The sequence below is a fragment of the Oncorhynchus kisutch genome, linkage group LG10, assembly GCF_002021735.2.
Source record: "Oncorhynchus kisutch isolate 150728-3 linkage group LG10, Okis_V2, whole genome shotgun sequence".
In the NCBI taxonomy this organism is placed as follows: domain Eukaryota; kingdom Metazoa; phylum Chordata; class Actinopteri; order Salmoniformes; family Salmonidae; genus Oncorhynchus; species Oncorhynchus kisutch.
In genome coordinates this window covers 222,661-250,095 of record NC_034183.2, presented here as the reverse complement: position 1 = coordinate 250,095, position 27,435 = coordinate 222,661, and the positions used below count along the sequence as shown (strand labels likewise).

The 27,435-nt window shown below is 44.8% G+C and overlaps 1 protein-coding gene across 2 annotated transcripts; it reads right to left on the bottom strand.

The window, feature by feature from the left end:
- On the bottom strand, nt 1-27,294 carry cfap161 (cilia and flagella associated protein 161). Of its 2 annotated transcripts, XM_031832860.1 has the most exons (9): nt 27,081-27,293; nt 23,852-23,941; nt 23,388-23,523; nt 22,099-22,174; nt 21,825-21,906; nt 19,137-19,172; nt 18,021-18,143; nt 17,150-17,223; nt 1-221 (listed from the first exon to the last, which is right to left on the bottom strand). In XM_031832860.1, the coding sequence occupies exons 1-9, from the start codon at nt 27,150-27,152 to the stop codon at nt 83-85; spliced, it is 828 nt and encodes a 275-aa protein (XP_031688720.1). In that variant the 5' UTR covers nt 27,153-27,293; the 3' UTR covers nt 1-82. The 2 variants fall into 2 exon arrangements, with proteins under 2 accessions (XP_031688720.1, XP_031688721.1); XM_031832861.1 differs by lacking the exon at nt 19,137-19,172 and having other exon boundaries at nt 27,081-27,294.
- Between the last annotated feature and the right edge of the window lie 141 nt (nt 27,295-27,435).

Below are 27,435 nucleotides of genomic sequence, written 5' to 3'. Positions count from 1 at the left end.
TGATCAGAATCAAACCTTTATTGAAACTGTGCCACTTAATTTCATATTCCCTGTTGTGTGTGTGTTAAGTGCCATTGTGTGTCTATGGGTGGTCCAGAAGAGTAAGCCCGGCCCCTGCAGGGTCAGCGGTCACCAGCAGCCAATGGTTGATGTCTCGCTCAGCCTTATGGGAGTCCAGGAAGGTGTGGGCTGTCACCTCATATTCTTTACCATACGGAGTCCTGCAGGAATATACAATATAATATTACTTCTACACTATTACAATACTACTACTACTACATTAGTACTAATACTACACTATTACAATACTACTACTACTGCCACCTCGTATTATTTGCCATACAGAGTCCTGCAACAATATATAATATTACTACTACATCAATACCACTACTACTACACTATGACTATTGTCACATCATATTCTTTACCATGCAGAGTCCTGTTAGAGACAATAATATATACAAGATTACTACCATACTACTAGCTACTCACACTACTGCTACTGCTGTCACCTCGTATTCTTTACCATACATAGTTCTGTTAAGACACAATAATACATAATATCACTACTGCACTACTGCTACTGCTGTCACCTTATATTCTTTACCATGCAGAGTCCTGTTAGAGACAATAATACTAGCACTACTACTACACTACTGCCACCTCATATCCTTTACCATACAGAGTCCTGTCAGACACAATTATACACAATATTACTACTATACTGCTACAATCCTGTGCCTCTAAATTGAAGATGCTTTTCATAATTTGACGACATTCAGAAACAACTTCACCAATGGAAAGACAGTTGATATTTTTTTCCAATCTCAAAGCAGACAGATTTGAACAGTAAATTATCAACACATTGAAAGGCCTCTTATCTTGGTGTCTGGATAGATTAAAAACGTCATTTGAAACAGCACATACAATTTGTATCTCAAAAGTTGGGTTTTATTTCAGGAATAAATCTTTCTTCATGTGTCAGGAAAGACCTAATATAGTTTACATGTGTCATGACGTGGCCCTTTCTGGGTATAGATCATGGCTTCCCCCTCTCTCACTCTCTTCTACACCCAGGTTCTGTTATCTCAGGTCGCCCTGGCCATGCAGAGAGAGACCACAGAGTGAACACAGGATTTCACGTGGATGAACTAAATCCCCAAAATGGGAAAAGTAAACTATATGTCCACTTGTAAGAATGTGGGAAGGGTCCGTGGACACTTAAGGGACAGCTATGTTGAGGGTGTTTCATTTGGTGACCTCACGAAGGACAGAAAACACACACAACTATATCTCTGAATGTGTACATTTCTCAATTATGGTTTTTGCATCTAATTATTGTATCATTTGAATGAGTATAGATGAAACTATTTGTGAAATGATGTAATGTGATGTTAAACCTTTAATGTGAGAGAATTGTATTCCCTTTAAACTTTAACTAAGTCATTGGCCCGCCCCCGTGACCACAGACATGATCAGGTGTCATGGAAGCGCCCTCTTCTACTGTTATGAATAAAATCCCCTCCCAAGAAAATCCTCTTCAGACTAAGCAAGCCAGCGTGAGCTGTGATTGTGAATAGTTAAGATCACGCATACCTTAGTGTAAGCTGAGGTGGCACAGGTTTGTGTACCAAGACTAAGCAAACCAACAGCGTGAGCTGTGATTGCATTGGTTGTTGAATTCCTAACCATAACCCCGTGGAGCATTGGCTACACGGCTGGAAATGGTTCAACTCCGAGACTATCGATCCCTTCAGAATAAGAGCAAATCTTAGATACTAATTACTAGTCTGCAGCTAAAAATGATGTAAACCTGGGATGCGAATACCGACAACCGCCGAAACATCTAGTCTATGAGATCATTTCTGAATGGTTCTCTGAAGTATCCATTCTAACCACAAAATACTTTGATCTTCAGGGAAACAGAAAGAAAGACTGAACTCTCCAGCAGACGGACTGGATTCCAAAAGAGAAGACAACAATGACACACAATAAATATGTACTTGCAATTATTCTCGAATGAGTGTGAAGGATTAGCATTTCAATGTATATAATTATAGACTGTGTAATGAATCCATTTTTGTCTTTCCCGCTCTTTCTCAGTCCCACCCCCTTCCCTTTGTCCACCAAGCCGTCATATCGGTTTAGCCCACTAGGGAATCTTCTCTATTATTTTTAGTAACCAATATCTACTGTTTGTGCATTTCTGTGGTTATTTAGTTAGTAAATAAATGATTAAGCCAACTGGTGTATGGATGATTTATAGTAAAGGCTGGGTTCATGCAGATAACCAACAATTTACAACATTCAGATGAGACTGATATAATAATTAATTAATAGAAGACTAATAATAATTCATTAATAGAAGACTAATTGATCAGATATTAAAATATCTGAAGAGTTATATTCGGAAAAGCATAACTGTAATCTGAAGATTTTCCATGGTTCCCCGACTTCCTAGTTAATAAAATGTACATTATTAGTTTAATCACGTAATAATAATTACAGAGAATCGATTTGATAAAATAAGTCTTCACTTTTAATGATGCCAAAGACAAGACACATGCAAACCTCAGCCAGCATCCTTCAGATACTGGGCACTGTGTATCACAAGTCACTTAGATTTAGAACTAATGCAAGACCACTCACCCATCACTGTGATCTACAGAACATGGTGAGGTGGCCCTACCCTCCAACAAGAAGCCTGAAACACTGAAACATCTTTTGTGCTTGGATTATTGCCTACTTATCTGTGCTCCTCACTTACAAAGTCATTGACTTTCCCAAAGCGGATCCTGTGTTTTGCCCACCACCCAGGACAATGGATCGGATCCCAGCCGGCGAACCAAAACAACGATGCCATAAAAGGGGCAGACGAAGCAGTCTTCTGGTCAGGCTCCGGAGACGGGCACATCGCGCCCCACTCCTGAGCATACTACTCGCCAATGTCCAGTCTCTTGACAACAAGGTTGGTGAAATCCGAGCAAGGGTTACATTCCAGAGAGACATAAGAGACTGTAACGTTCTTTGCTTCACGGCGGAAACATGGCTCACTCGAGACACGCTATCGGAGTCGGGACAGCCAGCTGGTTTCTTCACGCATCGCGCCGACAGAAACAAGCATCTTTCTGGTAAAAAGAGGGGCGGGGGGGTATGCCTTATGATTAACAAGACGTGGTGTGATCATAACAACATACAGGAACTCAAGTCCTTCTGTTCACCTGACTTCACAATCAAATGTCGACCGCATTATCTACCAAGAGAATCCTCTTTGATTATAATCACAGCCGCATATATTCCCCCCCAAGCAGACACATCGATGGCAGAGACTAAAACAGGAAGCTCCCACGTTCAGGTCTGTTCAACGCTGGTCCGACCAATCTGATTCCACGCTTCAAGATTGCTTCGATCACGTGGATTGGGATATGTTCCGCATTGCGTCAAACAACAACATTGATGAATACACTGATTCGGTGAGCGAGTTTATTAGCAAGTGCACCGGCAATGTCGTACCCACAACAAACATTAAAACATTCCCAAACCAGAAACCGCGGATTGACCGCAGATTCGCGCGAAACTGAAAGCACGAACCACTGCTTTTAATCAGGGCAAGGTGACCGGAAACATGACCGGATACAAACAGTGTAGCTATTCCCTCCGCAAGGCAATCAAACAAGCTAAGCATCAGTATAGAGACAAAGTAGAGTCGCAATTCAACGGCTCAGACACAAGACGTATGTGGCAGGGTCTACAGTCAATCACGGACTACAAAAAGAAAACCTGCCCCGTCACTGACCAGGATGTTTTGCTCCCAGACGGACTAAACAACTTCTTGTGGGAACAGTCTGCTGTTCCCACATGCTTCAAGAGGGCCACCATTGTTCCTGTTCCCAAGAAAGCTAAGGTAACTGAGCTAAATGACTACCGCCCTGTAGCACTCACTTCCGTCATCATGAAGTGCTTTGAGAGACTAGTCAAGGACCATATCACGGCCTCCCGGGTGGTGCAGTGGTTAAGGGCGCTGTGCCATCAGAGTCCCTGGGTTCGCGCCCAGGCTCTGTCGTAACCGGCCGCGACCGGGAGGTCCGTGGGGCGACGCATAATTGGCCTAGCGTCGTCCGGGTTAGGGAGGGCTTGGTCGGTAGGGATGTCCTTGTCTCATCGCGCATCAGCGACTCCTGTGGTGGGCCGGGCGCAGTGAGTGCTAACCAAGGTTGCCAGGTGCACGGTGTACCCTCCGACACATTGGTGCGGCTGGCTTCCGGGTTGGATGCGCGCTGTGTTAAGAAGCAGTATGGCTGGTTGGGTTGTGTATCGGAGGACGCATGACTTTCAACCTTCGTCTCTTCCGAGCCCGTACGGGAGTTGTAGCGATGAGACAAGATAGTAGCTACTACAACAATTGGATACCACGAAATTGGGGAGAATTTTTTTATTTTTTATTTAAAAAAAGGACCATATCACCTCCACCCTACCTGACACCCTAGACCCACTCCAATTTGCTTACCGCCCCAATAAGTCTACAGACGACACAATCACAATCACACTGCCCTAACCCATCTGAACAAGAGGAATACCTATGTAAGAATGCTGTTCATCAACTACAGCTCAGCATTTAACACCATAGTACCTTCCATACTCATCATTAAGCTCGAGACCCTGGGTCCTGGAGTTCCTGACGGGTCGCCCCCAGGTGGTGAGGGTAGGTAACAACATCTCCACCCCGCTGATCCTCAACACTGGGGCCCCACAAGGGTGCGTTCTGAGCCCTCTCCTGTACTCCCTTGTTCACCCATGACCATGTGGCCATGCACGCCTCCAACACAATCCTCAAGTTTGCAGACGACACCACAGTGGTAGGCTTGAATACCAACAACGACGAGACGGCCTACAGGGAGGAGGTGAGGGCCCTCGGAGTGTGGTGTCAGGAAAATAACCTCACACTCACTGTCAGCAAAACAAAGGAGATGATCGTGGACTTCAGGAAACAGCAGAGGGAGCAGCCCCCTATCCACATTGACGGGACAGTAGTGGAGAAGGTGGAAAGTTTTGAAGTTCCTCGGTGTACACATCACGGACAAACTGAAATCGTCCACCCACACAGACAGCGTTGTGAAGAAGGGACAGCAGCAGCGATTATGGCGGAATACAGCTCATTCAATGCTGTCTTAGTGCCAGCTGTGTCATGTTCTGACTTATTCCTTTGTTTTGTTTTTATTTAGTCTATGTTAGTTTTTCTATGTTTGATTTCTGTTTCGGCCTCGTATGGTTCTCAATCAGAGGCAGGTGTTGTTAGTTGTCTCTGATTGAGAATCATACTTAGGTAGCCTGGGTTTCACTGTTGGGGTGGGTGGTTCAGGCACCGTGTTATGCGGTGGAGCGCACGGTGTCCCCGGTGCGTGTGCATAGCCCGGCGCGGTACATTCCAGCTCCTCGTAGCGGCCGGGCTAGAGTGGGCATCGAGCAAGGTGCCATGAAGCCGGCTCTACGCATCTGGTCTCCAGTGCGTCTCCTCGGGCCGGCATACATGGCACCAGCCTTACGCATGGTGTCCCCGGTTCGCTAGCACAGGCTATTCCACCTCTCCACACTGGCCTGGCTACGGGGAGCATTCAAACAGGTAAGGTTGAGCAGGCTCGGTGCTCAAGAGCTCCACGCACCAGCCCTCCGGTGGCAGCCCCCCGCACCAGGCTGTCTCTCCGTTTTCTCCCTACAGGTGCTCCCGCCTGTCCAGAGCCGCCAGAGTCTCCCGTCTGTCCTGAGCCGCCACAGTATCCCGTCTGTCCTGAGCCGCCAGAGCCTCCCGTCTGTCCTGAGCCGCCAGAGCATCCCGTCTGTCCTGAGCCGCCAGAGCCTCCTGTCTGTCCTGAGACGCCAGAGCCTCCCGTCTCTCCTGAGCGTTCAGTCTGTCCTGAGCCGCCAGAGCCGCCAGTCTGTCCTGAGCCGCCAGTCAGCCAGGAGCTGCCAGAGTCGTCAGCCAGCCAGGAGTCTCCCGCCTGTCCGGCGCTGCCGGAATCTCCCGTCCATTCGGGACCCGTGCCGAGGGTCCCCAGTCCGAGGTCGGCGGCGAGGGTCGCTGCTCATAAGAGGCCACGGGGGCGGTGGAGGAGGCGGACAAAAACTGTGGTGAAGTGGGGTCCACGTCCTGCGTCAGAGCCGCCACCGCGGACAAACGCCCACCCAGCCCCTCCCCTATAGGTTCAGGTTTTGCGTCCGGAGTCCGCACCTTTGGGGGGGGGGGGGGGGGGTACTGTCACGTTCTGACCTTTATTCCTTTGTTTGGACTTTATTTAGTATGGTCAGAGCGTGAGTTGGGGTGGGCAGTCTGTTAGTTTTTCTATATTTTCTATTTCTGTGTTTGGCTGATATGGTTCTCAATCAGAGGCAGCTGTCTATCGTTGTCCCTGATTGAGAACCATATTTAGGTAGCCTGTTTTCCTTTGTGTTTTGTGGGTGGTTATTTTCAGTCTTTGTGTGTCTACACCAGATAGAACTGTTTCGGTTTCACTTTGTTGTTTTTTATTTTGAAGTGTTCAGTTTCATTAAAAAAAGATGAACAGTTACCACGCTGCGCTTTGGTCCTCTCTTTCCACCGATGACAACCGTTACAAGCTGACTGTGGTGGTATGTAAACAGTTACGAAAAATACAGATGAAAACTCTCTAGGTAGACAGTGTGGTCTCCAGCTTATCATGAGATAGTCTTCCTCAGGCGAGCAAAACCTCGAGACTTCCTTAGATATCGTGCACCAGCTGTTGTTTACAAAAATACATAGTCCGCCGCCGCTGTTCTATCCTGCCGATGTGGCGTATAACCAGCCAGCTGTATGTTGATAGTGTCGTCGTTCAGCCACGACTCCGTGAAGGATAAGATACAGTTTTGAATGTCCTGTTTAGTTTATTAATTCAACCATTTTAAAAAACAAGCACACATTAAACTTAAAAGCCATACATGCACATGAATAAAATCATCGAGGATAACACACAATAAAGTCTGGGACTTATTTCCATTGTGGTCCTCTTGAGACAAGATCGAACACGGTATGGCAGTGAAATAATAAAACAAGAACATCTATCTCGTCATTCCAGTTACATCATAGGGGTTATTTATATGGGCATAGAAGACATCAAACATATTTTTTACTTTACTTTTAAAGCTGTCCAGAGAGGACGTTGTTTTTATTGGCTGAGGCAACTCATTCCATTCTGAGGCTCCAGTATACAAGAAAGTACCTTGGTAGTTTAATCTTCCACGTAGGTCCTCTATTTTATTGTCCAAAGATTGCACGTTTGCTAGCTGAATGGAAGGATGTGGGGGTTCATTCTCAGTAGGCAGCCCGCCCTCCGGACCCTTTTTCTCCGCCTTCTCTTCACGCAAATCACGGGGATCTGGGCCTGTTCCTGAGAAAGCAGTATATAGTACGCGTTGTCCCCGTTAGACTCGTTAAAGGAAGTCCGTGGTGAGTAATTGCAGTCCTGATGTCCAGAAGTTATTTTCGGTCATAAGAGACGGTAGCGGCAACATTATGTACAAAATAAGTAAAAAACAACGCAGATAAATGAACAAAAAAACACAATAGGTTGGGGGCATGTAAAACATCTGCCTTCTTCTTCGGTGCCATTTTAGGGATTACTACTACTCCTACTGCTGTCTCGTATTCTTTACCATATGGAGCCCTGTTAGCCACAATAATCCACAATATTACTACTGTAGTACTACTACTTACTACTACTACAATAATACTACTATTACTGCTACTACTACTAGTGTAATCTTTACCATACAGAGTCCTGTTAGACACAATAATACACAATATTACTACTATAATACTGCTTTTACTACTGCTACTACAACACTAATTCTACTAATAAAATACTAATACTACTAATTCTACTACTAGATACTGCTACTGCGACTACTATAGTAAAACTACTACTACTACTGCCACCTTATATTCTTTACCATACAGAGTCCTGTTAGACACAATATATTACTACTGTAGTACTACTAGCTACTACCACACTACTACTGCCACCTCTTATTCTTTTCCATACATAGTTATGCTAGACACATTAATACACAATATTACAACTGTAGTACTATTAGCTACTACTACAATACTATTGTCACCTCATATTCTTTACCATATGGACTCCTGTTAGGTACAATAATAAACAATAATACAACTGTAGTACTACTAGCTACAACTAATACTAATAATAATAATACTACAACTACTACTAATAATACTACAACTACAACTACTAGGGTTGGGCTCCCGAGTGGCAAAGTGTTCTAAGGCACTACATCTTAGTGCTTGAGATGTCACTACAGACACCCTGGTTCGAATCCAGGCTGTATCACAATCGGCCGTGATTGGAAGTCCCATAGGGTGGCGCACAATTGGCCCAGCGTCGTCCGGGTTTGGCCGGTGTAGGCCGTCATTGTAAATAAGAATTTGTTCTTAACTGACTTGCCTAGTTAAATAAAGGTTCAATTTAAAAAATACTACCATACTTACTACTACTACTATCCCTCATATGGAGTTCTGTTGAAATAATACACTATATAACTAATACTACTACTACTACTACTACTATCCCTCATATGGAGTTCTGTTGAAACTAACTACTCTCCTGACCCCTCCTGTCTCAGCCTCCAGTGTGTGTGTGCAGTGTGTGTGGTGTGTGTATGTGTGTGTGTGTGTGTGTAGTGTGTGTGTGTGTGTGTGTGTGTGTGTGTGTGTGTGTGTGTGTGTGTGTGTGTGTGTGTGTGTGTGTGTGTGTGTGTATGTGTGTGTGTGTGTGTGTGTGTGTGCGTGCACCTGCTGATGATGAATGCGTTGCGTGTGCATGGCTGCAGACTCCTCCCCCCACTGACCCCACAGGGAGCCTGAATGGCTAGAGAGACAAACAGGGTTTATATTATCATCATCATCACCATCATTATCATCATCACTATCATCATCACCGTCACTGTCATCACCACTATCATCATCGTCACTATCATCACTATCATCATTGTCACTATCATCATTGCTATCATTACTATCATCATCATTATCATCACTATCAATATCATCAGCATCACTATCATCATTGCTATCATCGCTGTCATCATTGCTATCATCGCTGTCATCATTGCTATCATCACTGTCATCACTATCATGGTCATCATCACAATCACCACTATCACCATCATCAGCATCACTATCATTATCCCTATCATCACTATCACCATCACTACCATCACTATCATCATCATCACCACTATCATCACCATCATCACTATCATCATCATCACCACCACTATCACCATCATCATTATCACCATTACCATCACCACTATCATCATCACCACTATCACCATCATCATCACCACTATCATCACCATCACCACTATCATCATCATCATCACTATCACCATCACTATCATCATCGCCACTATCATCATCATCACCATCACCATCACTACTATCATCATCATCACTATCACCACTATCATCATCATCACTATCACCACTATCATCATCACCACTATCATCATCATCACTATCACCATCATCATCACTATCAACACTGTTGATCGTCGCCACTCATCATCACCATCACCATCACCACTATCACCATCATCATCACTATCATCATCATCACCACCACTATCATCACTATCATCACCATCACTATCACCACTATCACCACTATCATCATCATAATCACCACTACCATCATCATCACTATCACCACTATCATCATCACCATCACTATCACTACTATCATCATCATCATCATCATCACCACTATCATCATCATCACTATCACCACTATCATCATCACCACTATCATCATCACTATCACCACTATCATCATCACTATCACCACTATCATCTTCATCATCATCACTATGACCACTATCATCATTACCACTATCATCATCATCACTATCACCACTATCACCATCATCACTATCATCATCATCATCACTATCATCACCATCATTGGACAGTATCCACATTGGTGACATGGATGAAGCTTGACTTTTGAAAATCCTAAATATTACTTCTGGCTTAGTAACTGTCCCTCAGGGATAGAGTTATGGCACGCGTGTGTGTACCTGGACAAGGCCCCTCCCCCAGGTTGGTCAGGTCATTTTATCGATTTGATAAAATAAGTCTTCACTTTTAATGATGCCAAAGACAAGACACATGCAAACCTCAGCCAGCATCCTTCAGATACTGGGCACTGTGTATCACAAGTCACTTAGATTTAGAACTAATGCAAGACCACTCACCCATCACTGTGATCTACAGAACATGGTGAGGTGGCCCTACCCTCCAACAAGAAGCCTGAAACACTGAAACATCTTTTGTGCTTGGATTATTGCCTACTTATCTGTGCTCCTCACTTACAAAGTCATTGACTTTCCCAAAGCGGATCCTGTGTTTTGCCCACCACCCAGGACAATGGATCGGATCCCAGCCGGCGAACCAAAACAACGATGCCATAAAAGGGGCAGACGAAGCAGTCTTCTGGTCAGGCTCCGGAGACGGGCACATCGCGCCCCACTCCTGAGCATACTACTCGCCAATGTCCAGTCTCTTGACAACAAGGTTGGTGAAATCCGAGCAAGGGTTACATTCCAGAGAGACATAAGAGACTGTAACGTTCTTTGCTTCACGGCGGAAACATGGCTCACTCGAGACACGCTATCGGAGTCGGGACAGCCAGCTGGTTTCTTCACGCATCGCGCCGACAGAAACAAGCATCTTTCTGGTAAAAAGAGGGGCGGGGGGGTATGCCTTATGATTAACAAGACGTGGTGTGATCATAACAACATACAGGAACTCAAGTCCTTCTGTTCACCTGACTTCACAATCAAATGTCGACCGCATTATCTACCAAGAGAATCCTCTTTGATTATAATCACAGCCGCATATATTCCCCCCCAAGCAGACACATCGATGGCAGAGACTAAAACAGGAAGCTCCCACGTTCAGGTCTGTTCAACGCTGGTCCGACCAATCTGATTCCACGCTTCAAGATTGCTTCGATCACGTGGATTGGGATATGTTCCGCATTGCGTCAAACAACAACATTGATGAATACACTGATTCGGTGAGCGAGTTTATTAGCAAGTGCACCGGCAATGTCGTACCCACAACAAACATTAAAACATTCCCAAACCAGAAACCGCGGATTGACCGCAGATTCGCGCGAAACTGAAAGCACGAACCACTGCTTTTAATCAGGGCAAGGTGACCGGAAACATGACCGGATACAAACAGTGTAGCTATTCCCTCCGCAAGGCAATCAAACAAGCTAAGCATCAGTATAGAGACAAAGTAGAGTCGCAATTCAACGGCTCAGACACAAGACGTATGTGGCAGGGTCTACAGTCAATCACGGACTACAAAAAGAAAACCTGCCCCGTCACTGACCAGGATGTTTTGCTCCCAGACGGACTAAACAACTTCTTGTGGGAACAGTCTGCTGTTCCCACATGCTTCAAGAGGGCCACCATTGTTCCTGTTCCCAAGAAAGCTAAGGTAACTGAGCTAAATGACTACCGCCCTGTAGCACTCACTTCCGTCATCATGAAGTGCTTTGAGAGACTAGTCAAGGACCATATCACGGCCTCCCGGGTGGTGCAGTGGTTAAGGGCGCTGTGCCATCAGAGTCCCTGGGTTCGCGCCCAGGCTCTGTCGTAACCGGCCGCGACCGGGAGGTCCGTGGGGCGACGCATAATTGGCCTAGCGTCGTCCGGGTTAGGGAGGGCTTGGTCGGTAGGGATGTCCTTGTCTCATCGCGCATCAGCGACTCCTGTGGTGGGCCGGGCGCAGTGAGTGCTAACCAAGGTTGCCAGGTGCACGGTGTACCCTCCGACACATTGGTGCGGCTGGCTTCCGGGTTGGATGCGCGCTGTGTTAAGAAGCAGTATGGCTGGTTGGGTTGTGTATCGGAGGACGCATGACTTTCAACCTTCGTCTCTTCCGAGCCCGTACGGGAGTTGTAGCGATGAGACAAGATAGTAGCTACTACAACAATTGGATACCACGAAATTGGGGAGAATTTTTTTATTTTTTATTTAAAAAAAGGACCATATCACCTCCACCCTACCTGACACCCTAGACCCACTCCAATTTGCTTACCGCCCCAATAAGTCTACAGACGACACAATCACAATCACACTGCCCTAACCCATCTGAACAAGAGGAATACCTATGTAAGAATGCTGTTCATCAACTACAGCTCAGCATTTAACACCATAGTACCTTCCATACTCATCATTAAGCTCGAGACCCTGGGTCCTGGAGTTCCTGACGGGTCGCCCCCAGGTGGTGAGGGTAGGTAACAACATCTCCACCCCGCTGATCCTCAACACTGGGGCCCCACAAGGGTGCGTTCTGAGCCCTCTCCTGTACTCCCTTGTTCACCCATGACCATGTGGCCATGCACGCCTCCAACACAATCCTCAAGTTTGCAGACGACACCACAGTGGTAGGCTTGAATACCAACAACGACGAGACGGCCTACAGGGAGGAGGTGAGGGCCCTCGGAGTGTGGTGTCAGGAAAATAACCTCACACTCACTGTCAGCAAAACAAAGGAGATGATCGTGGACTTCAGGAAACAGCAGAGGGAGCAGCCCCCTATCCACATTGACGGGACAGTAGTGGAGAAGGTGGAAAGTTTTGAAGTTCCTCGGTGTACACATCACGGACAAACTGAAATCGTCCACCCACACAGACAGCGTTGTGAAGAAGGGACAGCAGCAGCGATTATGGCGGAATACAGCTCATTCAATGCTGTCTTAGTGCCAGCTGTGTCATGTTCTGACTTATTCCTTTGTTTTGTTTTTATTTAGTCTATGTTAGTTTTTCTATGTTTGATTTCTGTTTCGGCCTCGTATGGTTCTCAATCAGAGGCAGGTGTTGTTAGTTGTCTCTGATTGAGAATCATACTTAGGTAGCCTGGGTTTCACTGTTGGGGTGGGTGGTTCAGGCACCGTGTTATGCGGTGGAGCGCACGGTGTCCCCGGTGCGTGTGCATAGCCCGGCGCGGTACATTCCAGCTCCTCGTAGCGGCCGGGCTAGAGTGGGCATCGAGCAAGGTGCCATGAAGCCGGCTCTACGCATCTGGTCTCCAGTGCGTCTCCTCGGGCCGGCATACATGGCACCAGCCTTACGCATGGTGTCCCCGGTTCGCTAGCACAGGCTATTCCACCTCTCCACACTGGCCTGGCTACGGGGAGCATTCAAACAGGTAAGGTTGAGCAGGCTCGGTGCTCAAGAGCTCCACGCACCAGCCCTCCGGTGGCAGCCCCCCGCACCAGGCTGTCTCTCCGTTTTCTCCCTACAGGTGCTCCCGCCTGTCCAGAGCCGCCAGAGTCTCCCGTCTGTCCTGAGCCGCCACAGTATCCCGTCTGTCCTGAGCCGCCAGAGCCTCCCGTCTGTCCTGAGCCGCCAGAGCATCCCGTCTGTCCTGAGCCGCCAGAGCCTCCTGTCTGTCCTGAGACGCCAGAGCCTCCCGTCTCTCCTGAGCGTTCAGTCTGTCCTGAGCCGCCAGAGCCGCCAGTCTGTCCTGAGCCGCCAGTCAGCCAGGAGCTGCCAGAGTCGTCAGCCAGCCAGGAGTCTCCCGCCTGTCCGGCGCTGCCGGAATCTCCCGTCCATTCGGGACCCGTGCCGAGGGTCCCCAGTCCGAGGTCGGCGGCGAGGGTCGCTGCTCATAAGAGGCCACGGGGGCGGTGGAGGAGGCGGACAAAAACTGTGGTGAAGTGGGGTCCACGTCCTGCGTCAGAGCCGCCACCGCGGACAAACGCCCACCCAGCCCCTCCCCTATAGGTTCAGGTTTTGCGTCCGGAGTCCGCACCTTTGGGGGGGGGGGGGGGGGGTACTGTCACGTTCTGACCTTTATTCCTTTGTTTGGACTTTATTTAGTATGGTCAGAGCGTGAGTTGGGGTGGGCAGTCTGTTAGTTTTTCTATATTTTCTATTTCTGTGTTTGGCTGATATGGTTCTCAATCAGAGGCAGCTGTCTATCGTTGTCCCTGATTGAGAACCATATTTAGGTAGCCTGTTTTCCTTTGTGTTTTGTGGGTGGTTATTTTCAGTCTTTGTGTGTCTACACCAGATAGAACTGTTTCGGTTTTCACTTTGTTGTTTTTTATTTTGAAGTGTTCAGTTTCATTAAAAAAAGATGAACAGTTACCACGCTGCGCTTTGGTCCTCTCTTTCCACCGATGACAACCGTTACAAGCTGACTGTGGTGGTATGTAAACAGTTACGAAAAATACAGATGAAAACTCTCTAGGTAGACAGTGTGGTCTCCAGCTTATCATGAGATAGTCTTCCTCAGGCGAGCAAAACCTCGAGACTTCCTTAGATATCGTGCACCAGCTGTTGTTTACAAAAATACATAGTCCGCCGCCGCTGTTCTATCCTGCCGATGTGGCGTATAACCAGCCAGCTGTATGTTGATAGTGTCGTCGTTCAGCCACGACTCCGTGAAGGATAAGATACAGTTTTGAATGTCCTGTTTAGTTTATTAATTCAACCATTTTAAAAAACAAGCACACATTAAACTTAAAAGCCATACATGCACATGAATAAAATCATCGAGGATAACACACAATAAAGTCTGGGACTTATTTCCATTGTGGTCCTCTTGAGACAAGATCGAACACGGTATGGCAGTGAAATAATAAAACAAGAACATCTATCTCGTCATTCCAGTTACATCATAGGGGTTATTTATATGGGCATAGAAGACATCAAACATATTTTTTACTTTACTTTTAAAGCTGTCCAGAGAGGACGTTGTTTTTATTGGCTGAGGCAACTCATTCCATTCTGAGGCTCCAGTATACAAGAAAGTACCTTGGTAGTTTAATCTTCCACGTAGGTCCTCTATTTTATTGTCCAAAGATTGCACGTTTGCTAGCTGAATGGAAGGATGTGGGGGTTCATTCTCAGTAGGCAGCCCGCCCTCCGGACCCTTTTTCTCCGCCTTCTCTTCACGCAAATCACGGGGATCTGGGCCTGTTCCTGAGAAAGCAGTATATAGTACGCGTTGTCCCCGTTAGACTCGTTAAAGGAAGTCCGTGGTGAGTAATTGCAGTCCTGATGTCCAGAAGTTATTTTCGGTCATAAGAGACGGTAGCGGCAACATTATGTACAAAATAAGTAAAAAACAACGCAGATAAATGAACAAAAAAACACAATAGGTTGGGGGCATGTAAAACATCTGCCTTCTTCTTCGGTGCCATTTTAGGGATTACTACTACTCCTACTGCTGTCTCGTATTCTTTACCATATGGAGCCCTGTTAGCCACAATAATCCACAATATTACTACTGTAGTACTACTACTTACTACTACTACAATAATACTACTATTACTGCTACTACTACTAGTGTAATCTTTACCATACAGAGTCCTGTTAGACACAATAATACACAATATTACTACTATAATACTGCTTTTACTACTGCTACTACAACACTAATTCTACTAATAAAATACTAATACTACTAATTCTACTACTAGATACTGCTACTGCGACTACTATAGTAAAACTACTACTACTACTGCCACCTTATATTCTTTACCATACAGAGTCCTGTTAGACACAATATATTACTACTGTAGTACTACTAGCTACTACCACACTACTACTGCCACCTCTTATTCTTTTCCATACATAGTTATGCTAGACACATTAATACACAATATTACAACTGTAGTACTATTAGCTACTACTACAATACTATTGTCACCTCATATTCTTTACCATATGGACTCCTGTTAGGTACAATAATAAACAATAATACAACTGTAGTACTACTAGCTACAACTAATACTAATAATAATAATACTACAACTACTACTAATAATACTACAACTACAACTACTAGGGTTGGGCTCCCGAGTGGCAAAGTGTTCTAAGGCACTACATCTTAGTGCTTGAGATGTCACTACAGACACCCTGGTTCGAATCCAGGCTGTATCACAATCGGCCGTGATTGGAAGTCCCATAGGGTGGCGCACAATTGGCCCAGCGTCGTCCGGGTTTGGCCGGTGTAGGCCGTCATTGTAAATAAGAATTTGTTCTTAACTGACTTGCCTAGTTAAATAAAGGTTCAATTTAAAAAATACTACCATACTTACTACTACTACTATCCCTCATATGGAGTTCTGTTGAAATAATACACTATATAACTAATACTACTACTACTACTACTACTATCCCTCATATGGAGTTCTGTTGAAACTAACTACTCTCCTGACCCCTCCTGTCTCAGCCTCCAGTATTTATGCTGCAGTAGTTTATGTGTCGGGGGGCTGGGGTCAGTTTGTTATATCTGGAGTACTTCTCCTGTCCTATTCGGTGTCCTGTGTGAATCTAAGTGTGCGTTCTCTAATTCTCTCCTTCTCTCTTTCTTTCTCTCTCTCGGAGGACCTGAGCCCTAGGACCATGCCCCAGGACTACCTGACATGATGACTCCTTGCTGTCCCCAGTCCACCTGGCCATGCTGCTGTTCCAGTTTCAACTGACCTGAGCCCTAGGACCATGCCCCAGGACTACCTGACATGATGACTCCTTGCTGTCCCCAGTCTACCTGGCCATGCTGCTGCTCCAGTTTCAACTTCCACCTGACTGTGCTGCTGCTCTAGTTTCAACTGTTCTGCCTTATTATTATTCGACCATGCTGGTCATTTATGAACATTGAACATCTTGACCATGTTCTGTTATAATCTCCACCCGGCACAGCCAGAAGAGGACTGGCCACCCCACATAGCCTGGTTCCTCTCTAGGTTTCTTCCTAGGTATTGGCCTTTCTAGGGAGTTTTTCCTAGCCACCGTGCTTCTACACCTGCATTGCTTGCTGTTTGGGGTTTTAGGCTGGGTTTCTGTACAGCACTTTGAGATATCAGCTGATGTACGAAGGGCTATATAAATAAATTTGATTTTGATTTGATTTGATTACTATTACTACTACTAGTAGTAGTACCATACAGAGTCCTGCAGGAATAGGTTTAATATTAGATACTAGTACTGCGATTACTACAAAATACAACATAGACTACGGCTGCTTCTATCCTGTGTAACCTTTACAGGGTTCTCTAATGTGAAATGTCAAGTAAAGTTTTACCACAGGATGTGTTGTCCTAGAACAGCTAGAGCCTGGTTGGTCTTGCAGTGGGAGATGAGCACTTTACTGTTGGCCTGTAGAGACACAGAGTTATATCACTTTACTGTTGGCCTGTAGAGAGGCACAGAGTTACATCACTTTACTGTTGGCCTGTAGAGACACAGAGTTACATCACTTTACTGTTGGCCTGTAGAGACACAGAGTTATATCACTTTACTGTTGACCAGTAGAGACACAGAGTTATATCACTTTACTGTTAGCCTGTAGAGACACAGAGTTACATCACTTTACTGTTGACCAGTAGAGACACAGAGTTATATCACTTTACTGTTGGCCTATAGAGACACAGAGTTACATCACTTTACTGTTGGCCTGTAGAGACACAGAGTTATATCACTTTACTGTTGACCAGTAGAGACACAGAGTTATATCACTTTACTGTTGACCAGTAGAGAGACAGATCAGAAGTTCCTGACCGCACCTGGAGGTAGACAGGGGCTCATTGTGTCTGGATATCTAACAAGTGTAAACAGATCTGGATGGTCAAACCATCATTATACTGCCCTCAAATCATTGACAGGTGGCACCATTGACATATAGCATCAATAAGTGTCTTAAAATAAAAAATCTTATTTTCAAAGAATATCTGTCAAATGATTTGCATATAGAGAGGGACCAGGAAGTCTGGTCACAATGTGGACACAGTAGACAGAAAAGGGACACATTTTAAAACAAAGGGTAGACACGTCAAATGTTGATCAGATAGTGATTGGATAATGTTGATCGGATCACAAATACCCCATGCTACCACAAGGTATAAACTGGTCTACTGATAACAGAACTGTGTGTGTGTGTTGTTTTCTTTACGTACAGGAACAGGCAGCCCCTCATGCTCCAGTCTTTCATGAGGGTCATTGTGTAGAACCTTCCACCAGGACAGGAAGTTAGCCTGATGCTCCATGATCACTTCCTGGAGGCGGGACTTCTTGGCACACTTCAAATCACAGCAAACTTTATTTGCAAAGCATATTTCATAACCTAGCTAAAATATACCTCACAGAAACGATAAGAAAGAAAACTGAGATAAAAATAAAGTAAGAAAAAAATGAAGATTAAGTGAAGAATGCCTGAAGACAATCCAGGAGACATGAATGAAGCAGTCCTTCAATGAAAGAAAGAGTTACATGTCTGTCAGGGGTCAGGGATACATGTCTGTCAGGGGTCAGGGATACATGTCTGTCAGGGGTCAGGGATACATGTCTGTCCGAGGTCAGGGATACATGTCTGTTAGGGGTCAGGGATACATGTCTGTCAGGGGTCAGGGGTCAGGGATACATGTCTGTTAGGGGTCAGGGGTCAGGGATACATGTCTGTCAGGGGTCAGGGATACATGTCTGTCAGGGGTCAGGGATACATGTCTGTCAGGGGTCAGGGATACATGTCTGTCAGGGGTCGGGGATACATGTCTGTCAGGGGTCGGGAAAACATGTCTGTCAGGGGTCAGGGATACATGTCTGTCAGGGGTCAGGGATACATGTCTGTCAGGGGTCAGGGATACATGTCTGTCAGGGGTCGGGGATACATGTCTGTCAGGGGTCGGGAATACATGTCTGTTAGGGGTCGAGGATACATGTCTGTCAGGGGTCGGGGATACATGTCAGTCAGGGGTCAGAGATACATGTCTGTCAGGGGTCAGGGATACATGTCTGTCAGGGGTCAGGGATACATGTCTGTCAGGGGTCAGGGATACATGTCTGTCAGGGGTCGGGGATACATGTCTGTCAGGGGTCGGGGATACATGTCTGTCAGGGGTCGGGAATACATGTCTGTTAGTGGTCGAGGATACATGTCTGTCAGGGGTCGGGGATACATGTCAGTCAGGGGTCGGGGATACATGTCTGTTAGGGGTCAGGGATTCATGTCTGTTAGGGGTCAGGGATTCATGTCTGTTAAGGGTCAGTCCTTCAATGAAAAAAATAGCAATCACCTTCTGGAAGGTCTTGTGGTCACTCGTCAGATACAACTGTAAAACACACACACACATTCAGTATGCATAGTATTAAAGCTGGTGCTTTCTCTAGTTCCATGGTACGTGTCTGTTAGGGGTTAGGGGTCAGACAAACATGTATTTTAAGGGTTAGGGGTCAGGGATACATGTCTGTTAGGGGTCAGGGATACATGTCTGTTAGGGGTTAGGGATACATGTATGTTAGGGGTCAGGGATACATGTCTGTTAGGGGTCAGGGATACATGTCTGTTAGGGGTTAGGGGTCAGGGTTACATGTCTGTTAGGGGTCAGGGATACATGTCGGTTAGGGTTAGGGGTCAGGGATACATGTCTGTTAGGGTTAGGGGTCAGGGATACATGTCTGTAAGGGGTAAGGGGTCAGGGTTACATGTCTGTTAGGGGTTAGGGGTCAGGGATACATGTCTGTTAGGGGTCAGGGATACATGTTTGTAAGTGGTTAGGGATACATGTCGGTTAGGGTTAGGGGTCAGGGATACATGTCTGTAAGGGGTTAGGGGTCAGGGTTACATGTCTGTAAGGGGTTAGTTAGGGGTTAGGGGTCAGGGTTACATGTCGGTTAGGGTAAGGGGTCAGGGATACATGTCTGTTAGGGTTAGGGGTCAGGGATACATGTCTGTAAGGGGTTAGGGGTCAGGGATACATGTCGGTTAGGGGTTAGGGGTCAGGGATACATGTCTGTAAGGGGCTAATTAGGGGTCGGGGATACATGTCTGTAAGGGGTTAGGGGTCAGGGATACATGTCTGTTAGGGGTTAGGGGTCAGGGTTACATGTCGGTTAGGGTTAGGGGTCAGGGTTAAATGTCTGTAAGGGGTTAGGGGTCCGGGATACATGTCTGTAAGGGGTTAGGGGTCAGGGATACATGTCTCTAAGGGGTTAGTGGTCAGGGTTACATGTCTGTTAGGGGTTAGGGGTCAGGGATACATGTCTGTTAGGGGTCAGGGATACATGTCGGTTAGGGGTTAGGGGTCAGGGATACATGTCTGTTAGGGGTTAGGGGTCAGGGATACATGTCTGTTAGGGGTCAGGGATACATGTCTGTAAGGGGTTAGGGGTCAGGGTTGCATGTCTGTAAGGGGTTAGGGGTCAGGGATACATGTCGGTTAGGGTTAGGGGTCAGGGATACATGTCTGTAAGGGGTTATGGGTCAGGGTTACATGTCTGTAAGGGGTTAGGGGTCAGGGTTACATGTCTGTAAGGGGTTAGGGGTCAGGGTTACATGTCTGTAAGGGGTTAGGGGTCAGGGTTACATGTCTGTAAGGGGTTAGGGGTCAGGGTTACATGTCTGTAAGGGGTTAGGGGTCAGGGTTACATGTCTGTAAGGGGTTAGGGGTCAGGGTTACATGTCTGTAAGGGGTTATGGGTCAGGGTTACATGTCTGTAAGGGGTTAGGGTTACATGTCTGTTAGGGGTCAGGGTTACATGTCTGTTAGGGGTCAGGGTTACATGTCTGTTAGGGGTCAGGGTTACATGTCTGTTAGGGGTCAGGGTTACATGTCTGTTAGGGTTAGGGGTCAGGGATACATGTCTGTTAGGGGTTAGGGGTCAGGGATACATGTCGGTTAGGGGTTAGGGGTCAGGGATACATGTCGGTTAGGGGTTAGGGGTCAGGGATACATGTCTGTTAGGGGTTAGGGGTCAGGGATACATGTCTGTAAGGGGTTAGGGGTCAGGGATACATGTCGGTTAGGGTTAGGGGTCAGGGATACATGTCTGTAAGGGGTTATGGGTCAGGGTTACATGTCTGTAAGGGGTTAGGGGTCAGGGTTACATGTCTGTAAGGGGTTAGGGTTACATGTCTGTTAGGGGTCAGGGTTACATGTCTGTTAGGGGTCAGGGTTACATGTCTGTTAGGGGTCAGGGTTACATGTCTGTTAGGGGTCAGGGTTACATGTCTGTTAGGGTTAGGGGTCAGGGATACATGTCTGTTAGGGGTCAGGGTTACATGTCTGTTAGGGGTCAGGGTTACATGTCTGTTAGGGGTCAGGGTTACATGTCTGTTAGGGGTCAGGGTTACATGTCTGTTAGGGGTTAGGGGTCAGGGATACATGTCTGTAAGGGGTTAGGGGTCAGGGATACATGTCGGTTAGGGTTAGGGGTCAGGGATACATGTCTGTTAGGGGTTAGGGGTCAGGGATACATGTCGGTTAGGGTTAGGGGTCAGGGATACATGTCTGTAAGGGGTTAGGGGTCAGGGATACATGTCTGTTAGGGTTAGGGGTCAGGGATACATGTCTGTTAGGGGTTAGGGGTCAGGGATACATGTCGGTTAGGGTTAGGGGTCAGGGATACATGTCTGTAAGGGGTTAGGGGTCAGGGATACATGTATGTTAGGGGTCAGGGGTACATGTCTGTTAGAGGTTAGGGGTACTCTCCCACAGAGATCATATTAAAGAGAATTTAAATGTATGTAAATTAGAGTTCTAATTGTATATTAGAGTTCCAATATGTAGTTCTATGGGTTAGGTTAAATGTATACATTATATTATAGAGGTATAATATGTAGTTCTATGGGTTGGGGTTATGTATTATATTATAGAGGTATATAATGTAGTTCTATGGATTACGGTTAGGTTAATGTATTTTTCTTATAGAGGTCTAATATGTATAGTGTTAGATGTTTATGTGTGTGTGTCTCTGGAACTCACCCCTCCAGCAAAGCCACTAGTTGTTCTGAGGGCGAAACTCTGATTGTAGCGCAGAGGCTCTCCCTCTGCACTGCCATCCACACTGGACACACACCGCAATGTTAAAAAACACCTATTCCTCTGTGTGTGTGTGTGTGTGTGTGTATGTGTGTGTGTGTGTGTGTATGTGTGTGTGTGTGTGTGTGTGTGTGTGTGTGTGTGTGTGTGTGTGTGTGTGTGTGTGTGTGTGTGTGTGTGTGTATGTGTGTGTGTGTGTGTGTGTGTGTGCGTGCACCTGCTGATGATGAATGCGTTGCGTGTGCATGGCTGCAGACTCCTCCCCCCACTGACCCCACAGGGAGCCTGAATGGCTAGAGAGACAAACAGGGTTTATATTATCATCATCATCACCATCATTATCATCATCACTATCATCATCACCGTCACTGTCATCACCACTATCATCATCGTCACTATCATCACTATCATCATTGTCACTATCATCATTGCTATCATTACTATCATCATCATTATCATCACTATCAATATCATCAGCATCACTATCATCATTGCTATCATCGCTGTCATCATTGCTATCATCGCTGTCATCATTGCTATCATCACTGTCATCACTATCATGGTCATCATCACAATCACCACTATCACCATCATCAGCATCACTATCATTATCCCTATCATCACTATCACCATCACTACCATCACTATCATCATCATCACCACTATCATCACCATCATCACTATCATCATCATCACCACCACTATCACCATCATCATTATCACCATTACCATCACCACTATCATCATCACCACTATCACCATCATCATCACCACTATCATCACCATCACCACTATCATCATCATCATCACTATCACCATCACTATCATCATCGCCACTATCATCATCATCACCATCACCATCACTACTATCATCATCATCACTATCACCACTATCATCATCATCACTATCACCACTATCATCATCACCACTATCATCATCATCACTATCACCATCATCATCACTATCAACACTGTTGATCGTCGCCACTCATCATCACCATCACCATCACCACTATCACCATCATCATCACTATCATCATCATCACCACCACTATCATCACTATCATCACCATCACTATCACCACTATCACCACTATCATCATCATAATCACCACTACCATCATCATCACTATCACCACTATCATCATCACCATCACTATCACTACTATCATCATCATCATCATCATCACCACTATCATCATCATCACTATCACCACTATCATCATCACCACTATCATCATCACTATCACCACTATCATCATCACTATCACCACTATCATCTTCATCATCATCACTATGACCACTATCATCATTACCACTATCATCATCATCACTATCACCACTATCACCATCATCACTATCATCATCATCATCACTATCATCACCATCATTGGACAGTATCCACATTGGTGACATGGATGAAGCTTGACTTTTGAAAATCCTAAATATTACTTCTGGCTTAGTAACTGTCCCTCAGGGATAGAGTTATGGCACGCGTGTGTGTACCTGGACAAGGCCCCTCCCCCAGGTTGGTCAGGTCAGCGTAGATGCTGACTGAGCAGCTGTTGTCTCCGCACACATTCACCAGCATCACAACATCACCAAAACACACTGCACCTCCCACAGAAACAGACAGGCTAACCTACACACACACACACACACACACACACACACACACACACACACACACACACACACACACACACACACACACACACACACACACACACACACACACACACACACACACACACTTTACATTACATTTTAGTTATTTAGCAGAAACTTATCCAGAGTGATACAGTTAATGCATTCATCTAGGTGGAAAAACTACATATCTCAGTCATAGTAAGTACATTTGTCCTCAACAAAGTAGCTTTCAGAAATGTCAGCTAGTAGGAAAAGACAGGTGGGGACGGGGGACGGGGGGGGTATAAGACTGACTGATGTCTTATTTAAGATACTCTGACCTGTTTGAGGATGTTTTGTTTGAGGAACCCAGTTTTCTGCACCATCAGCTCTCCCCTCTCCTTCCTATCCAAGAAGTCCTTCAGTGTGTCCTGTGTGGAGAGACACAGCTCAGTGTGTGTGTGTGTGTGTGTGTGTGTGTGTGTGTGTGTGTGTGTGTGTGTGTGTGTGTGTGTGTGTGTGTGCATGTGTGCGCGCCAAGGACAGAGACATCAGTGAAGTCCCCAAACAAAAATAATATTGTATAAAAACTAGACGGTAACTTTACAAGTAAAGTTGTAAGTTGTAATGAAAGTTGGTGGAGCTAGCTAAAGCTCTTTACAAGTAAAGTTGTAAGTTGTAATGAAAGTTGGTGGTGCTAGCTAAAGCTCTTTACAAGTAAAGTTGTAAGTTGTAATGAAAGTTGGTGGAGCTAGCTAAAGCTCTTTACAAGTAAAGTTGTAAGTTGGTGGAGCTAGATAAAACTCTTTACAAGTAAAGTTGTAAATTGTAATGAAAGTTGGTGGAGCTAGCTAATGCTCTTTACAAGTAAAGTTGTAAGTTGTAATGAAAGTTGGTGGAGCTAGCTAATGCTCTTTACAAGTAAAGTTGTAAGTTGTAATGAAAGTTGGTGGAGCTAGCTAAAGCTCTTTACAAGTAAAGTTGTAAGTTGTAAAGAAAGTTGGTGGAGCTAGCTAAAGCTCTTTACAAGTAAAGTTGTAAGTTGTAATGAAAGTTGGTGGAGCTAGCTAATGCTCTTTACAAGTAAAGTTGTAAGTTGTAAAGAAAGTTGGTGGAGCTAGCTAATGCTCTTTACAAGTAAAGTTGTAAGTTGTAAAGAAAGTTGGTGGAGCTAGCTAATGCTCTTTACAAGTAAAGTTGTAAGTTGTAATGAAAGTTGGTGGAGCTAGCTAAAGAGCTTTACAAGTAAAGTTGTAAGTTGTAATGAAAGTTGGTGGAGCTAGCTAAAGCTCTTTACAAGTAAAGTTGTAAGTTGTAATGAAAGTTGGTGGAGCTAGCTAATGCTCTTTACAAGTAAAGTTGTAAGTTGTAATGAAAGTTGGTGGAGCTAGCTAAAGCTCTTTACAAGTAAAGTTGTAAGTTGTAAAGAAAGTTGGTGGAGCTAGCTAATGCTCTTTACAAGTAAAGTTGTAAGTTGTAAAGAACGTTGGTGGAGCTAGCTAAAGCTCTTTACAAGTAAAGTTGTAAGTTGTAATGAAAGTTGGTGGAGCTAGCTAATGCTCTTTACAAGTAAAGTTGTAAGTTGTAATGAAAGTTGGTGGAGCTAGCTAATGCTCTTTACAAGTAAAGTTGTAAGTTGTAAAGAAAGTTGGTGGAGCTAGCTAACGCTCTTTACAAGTAAAGTTGTAAGTTGTAATGAAAGTTGGTGGAGCTAGCTAATGCTCTTTACAAGTAAAGTTGTAAGTTGTAAAGAAAGTTGGTGGAGCTAGCTAATGCTCTTTACAAGTAAAGTTGTAAGTTGTAATGAAAGTTGGTGGAGCTAGCTAATGCTCTTTACAAGTAAAGTTGTAAGTTGTAAAGAAAGTTGGTGGAGCTAGCTAATGCTCTTTACAAGTAAAGTTGTAAGTTGTAATGAAAGTTGGTGGAGCTAGCTAAAGCTCTTTATACGTTTGTTTGTGGAAGTGAAAGAAGTGTAAAAATGTCATTTTTAAATACCATCGACATTCATTTGATTTTGTCAGAAGTTGTGGTCGGTAGTTTGGATATGGTCAATAGTTAAATGTGTGATCAGAAGTTGTATGGTCAGAAGTTGTGTGGTTGTGGTATGTAATTGTGTGGTTGTTGTCACTAGATATGGTAAGCAGTTGTGTGGTTGCTGTCAGATTGTTGTATGTGGTTGTGGTCAAAACGGCAGTTTGAAAAACACGTGGTAATGCAGTTACAAAAACAACTGTACCATAAGTTCCGTATTGAATATTTAGATTCCGTAGACGAATAGCCCATACACTAACTTTTCGTGGTAGTGGTCAAAATTGATGTTGTTTGCAAAAATGTTACAGAAAATGTTGATGTGGTTACTTAAATTGCTGTAAATATTGATCCGAATGTTAAGTTTGGTCCAAACGCCAGATTTGAGTAGCAGAGAAGTATACGAAGCTGGTAAGCTTGGAATATTTTGTCTAAGTGGTTGCAAAGTGGGAATAATTAGCTGATTTGGGTCAAAAGTTGCATGAGAAAATGACGGTTGGAAGTGATGTCACAATAGGAAGCCTTAGAATCTTAATGAAATGCCATGAAAGCAGATGGGGGGACAACAAAATGGATTCCATAAAACCTACAGCAGACATCACACATCATAAAACATATACCACATCAAATCTATACCACATCAAACCTATACCACACATCATAAAATCTATACCACACATCATAAAACCTATACCACACATCATAAAACCTATACCACATATCATAAAATCTATACCACACATCATAAAACCTATACCACACATCATAAAACCTATACCACACATCATAAAACCTATACCACACATCATAAAACCTATACCACACATCATAAAACCTATACCACATATCATAAAATCTATACCACATATCATAAAACCTATACCACACATCATAAAACCTATACCACATATCATAAAACCTATACCACATATCATAAACCTATACCACACATCATAAAACCTATACCACACATCATAAAACCTATACCACACATCATAAAACCTATACCACACATCATAAAACCTATACCACACATCATCAAACCTATACCACACATCATAAAACCTATACCACACATCATAAACCTATACCACACATCATAAAACATATACCACACATCATAAACCTATACCACATATCATAAACCTATACCACACATCATAAAACCTATACCACACATCATAAAACCTATACCACACATCATAAAACCTATACCACACATCATAAACCTATACCACACATCATAATCATATACCACACATCATAAACCTATACCACATATCATAAACCTATACCACGCATCGAAAAGTTGTATACAATCAACAATCAAAGTTGGAATGGCGTTTCTAGCATAAAGGCTGTAGGAGGCGCTGGAATAATAATAATAAGTAGTATGTCGAATATCTAAGCACCAACTAATAATACTTTAACGCCAACTTCACATTGTGCCAATATATCCTTCCAACACCGGCTTCTCGGGCATAATTCTTTAATTAGCTAGCCATGCCTGTAGCAACTGTGCTCTTCTGGAGACAGACTCACCTCCTCCAATGTAACGTCCTCCCTCCAGTTTCCAACACGGACGTCTGGTCTGTATGTCCTAACGTGAGCCATGGTGGTGCAGATGCTTGTTATGTTTGTGTACTTATTGTAAGTTAGCTAGGTAACTGGCTCGTATTTATCCTCTAGCTAGCCAAGCTCTCCAACCAAAACAACTAGACAAGCTTTGTTGAGTGGTCTCCACGGTAACTGTAATGTGGTGACAGTTCCGCTGTAGTCCACCAGGGGGTGGACTCTTACCGGGAGATCTGGACCTGGAGCACCAGCGGTGTTTGACTTGTCTATGTGGTGACTTTATACATTACATTTACAGTAAAAGAGACACAAATACATCAAA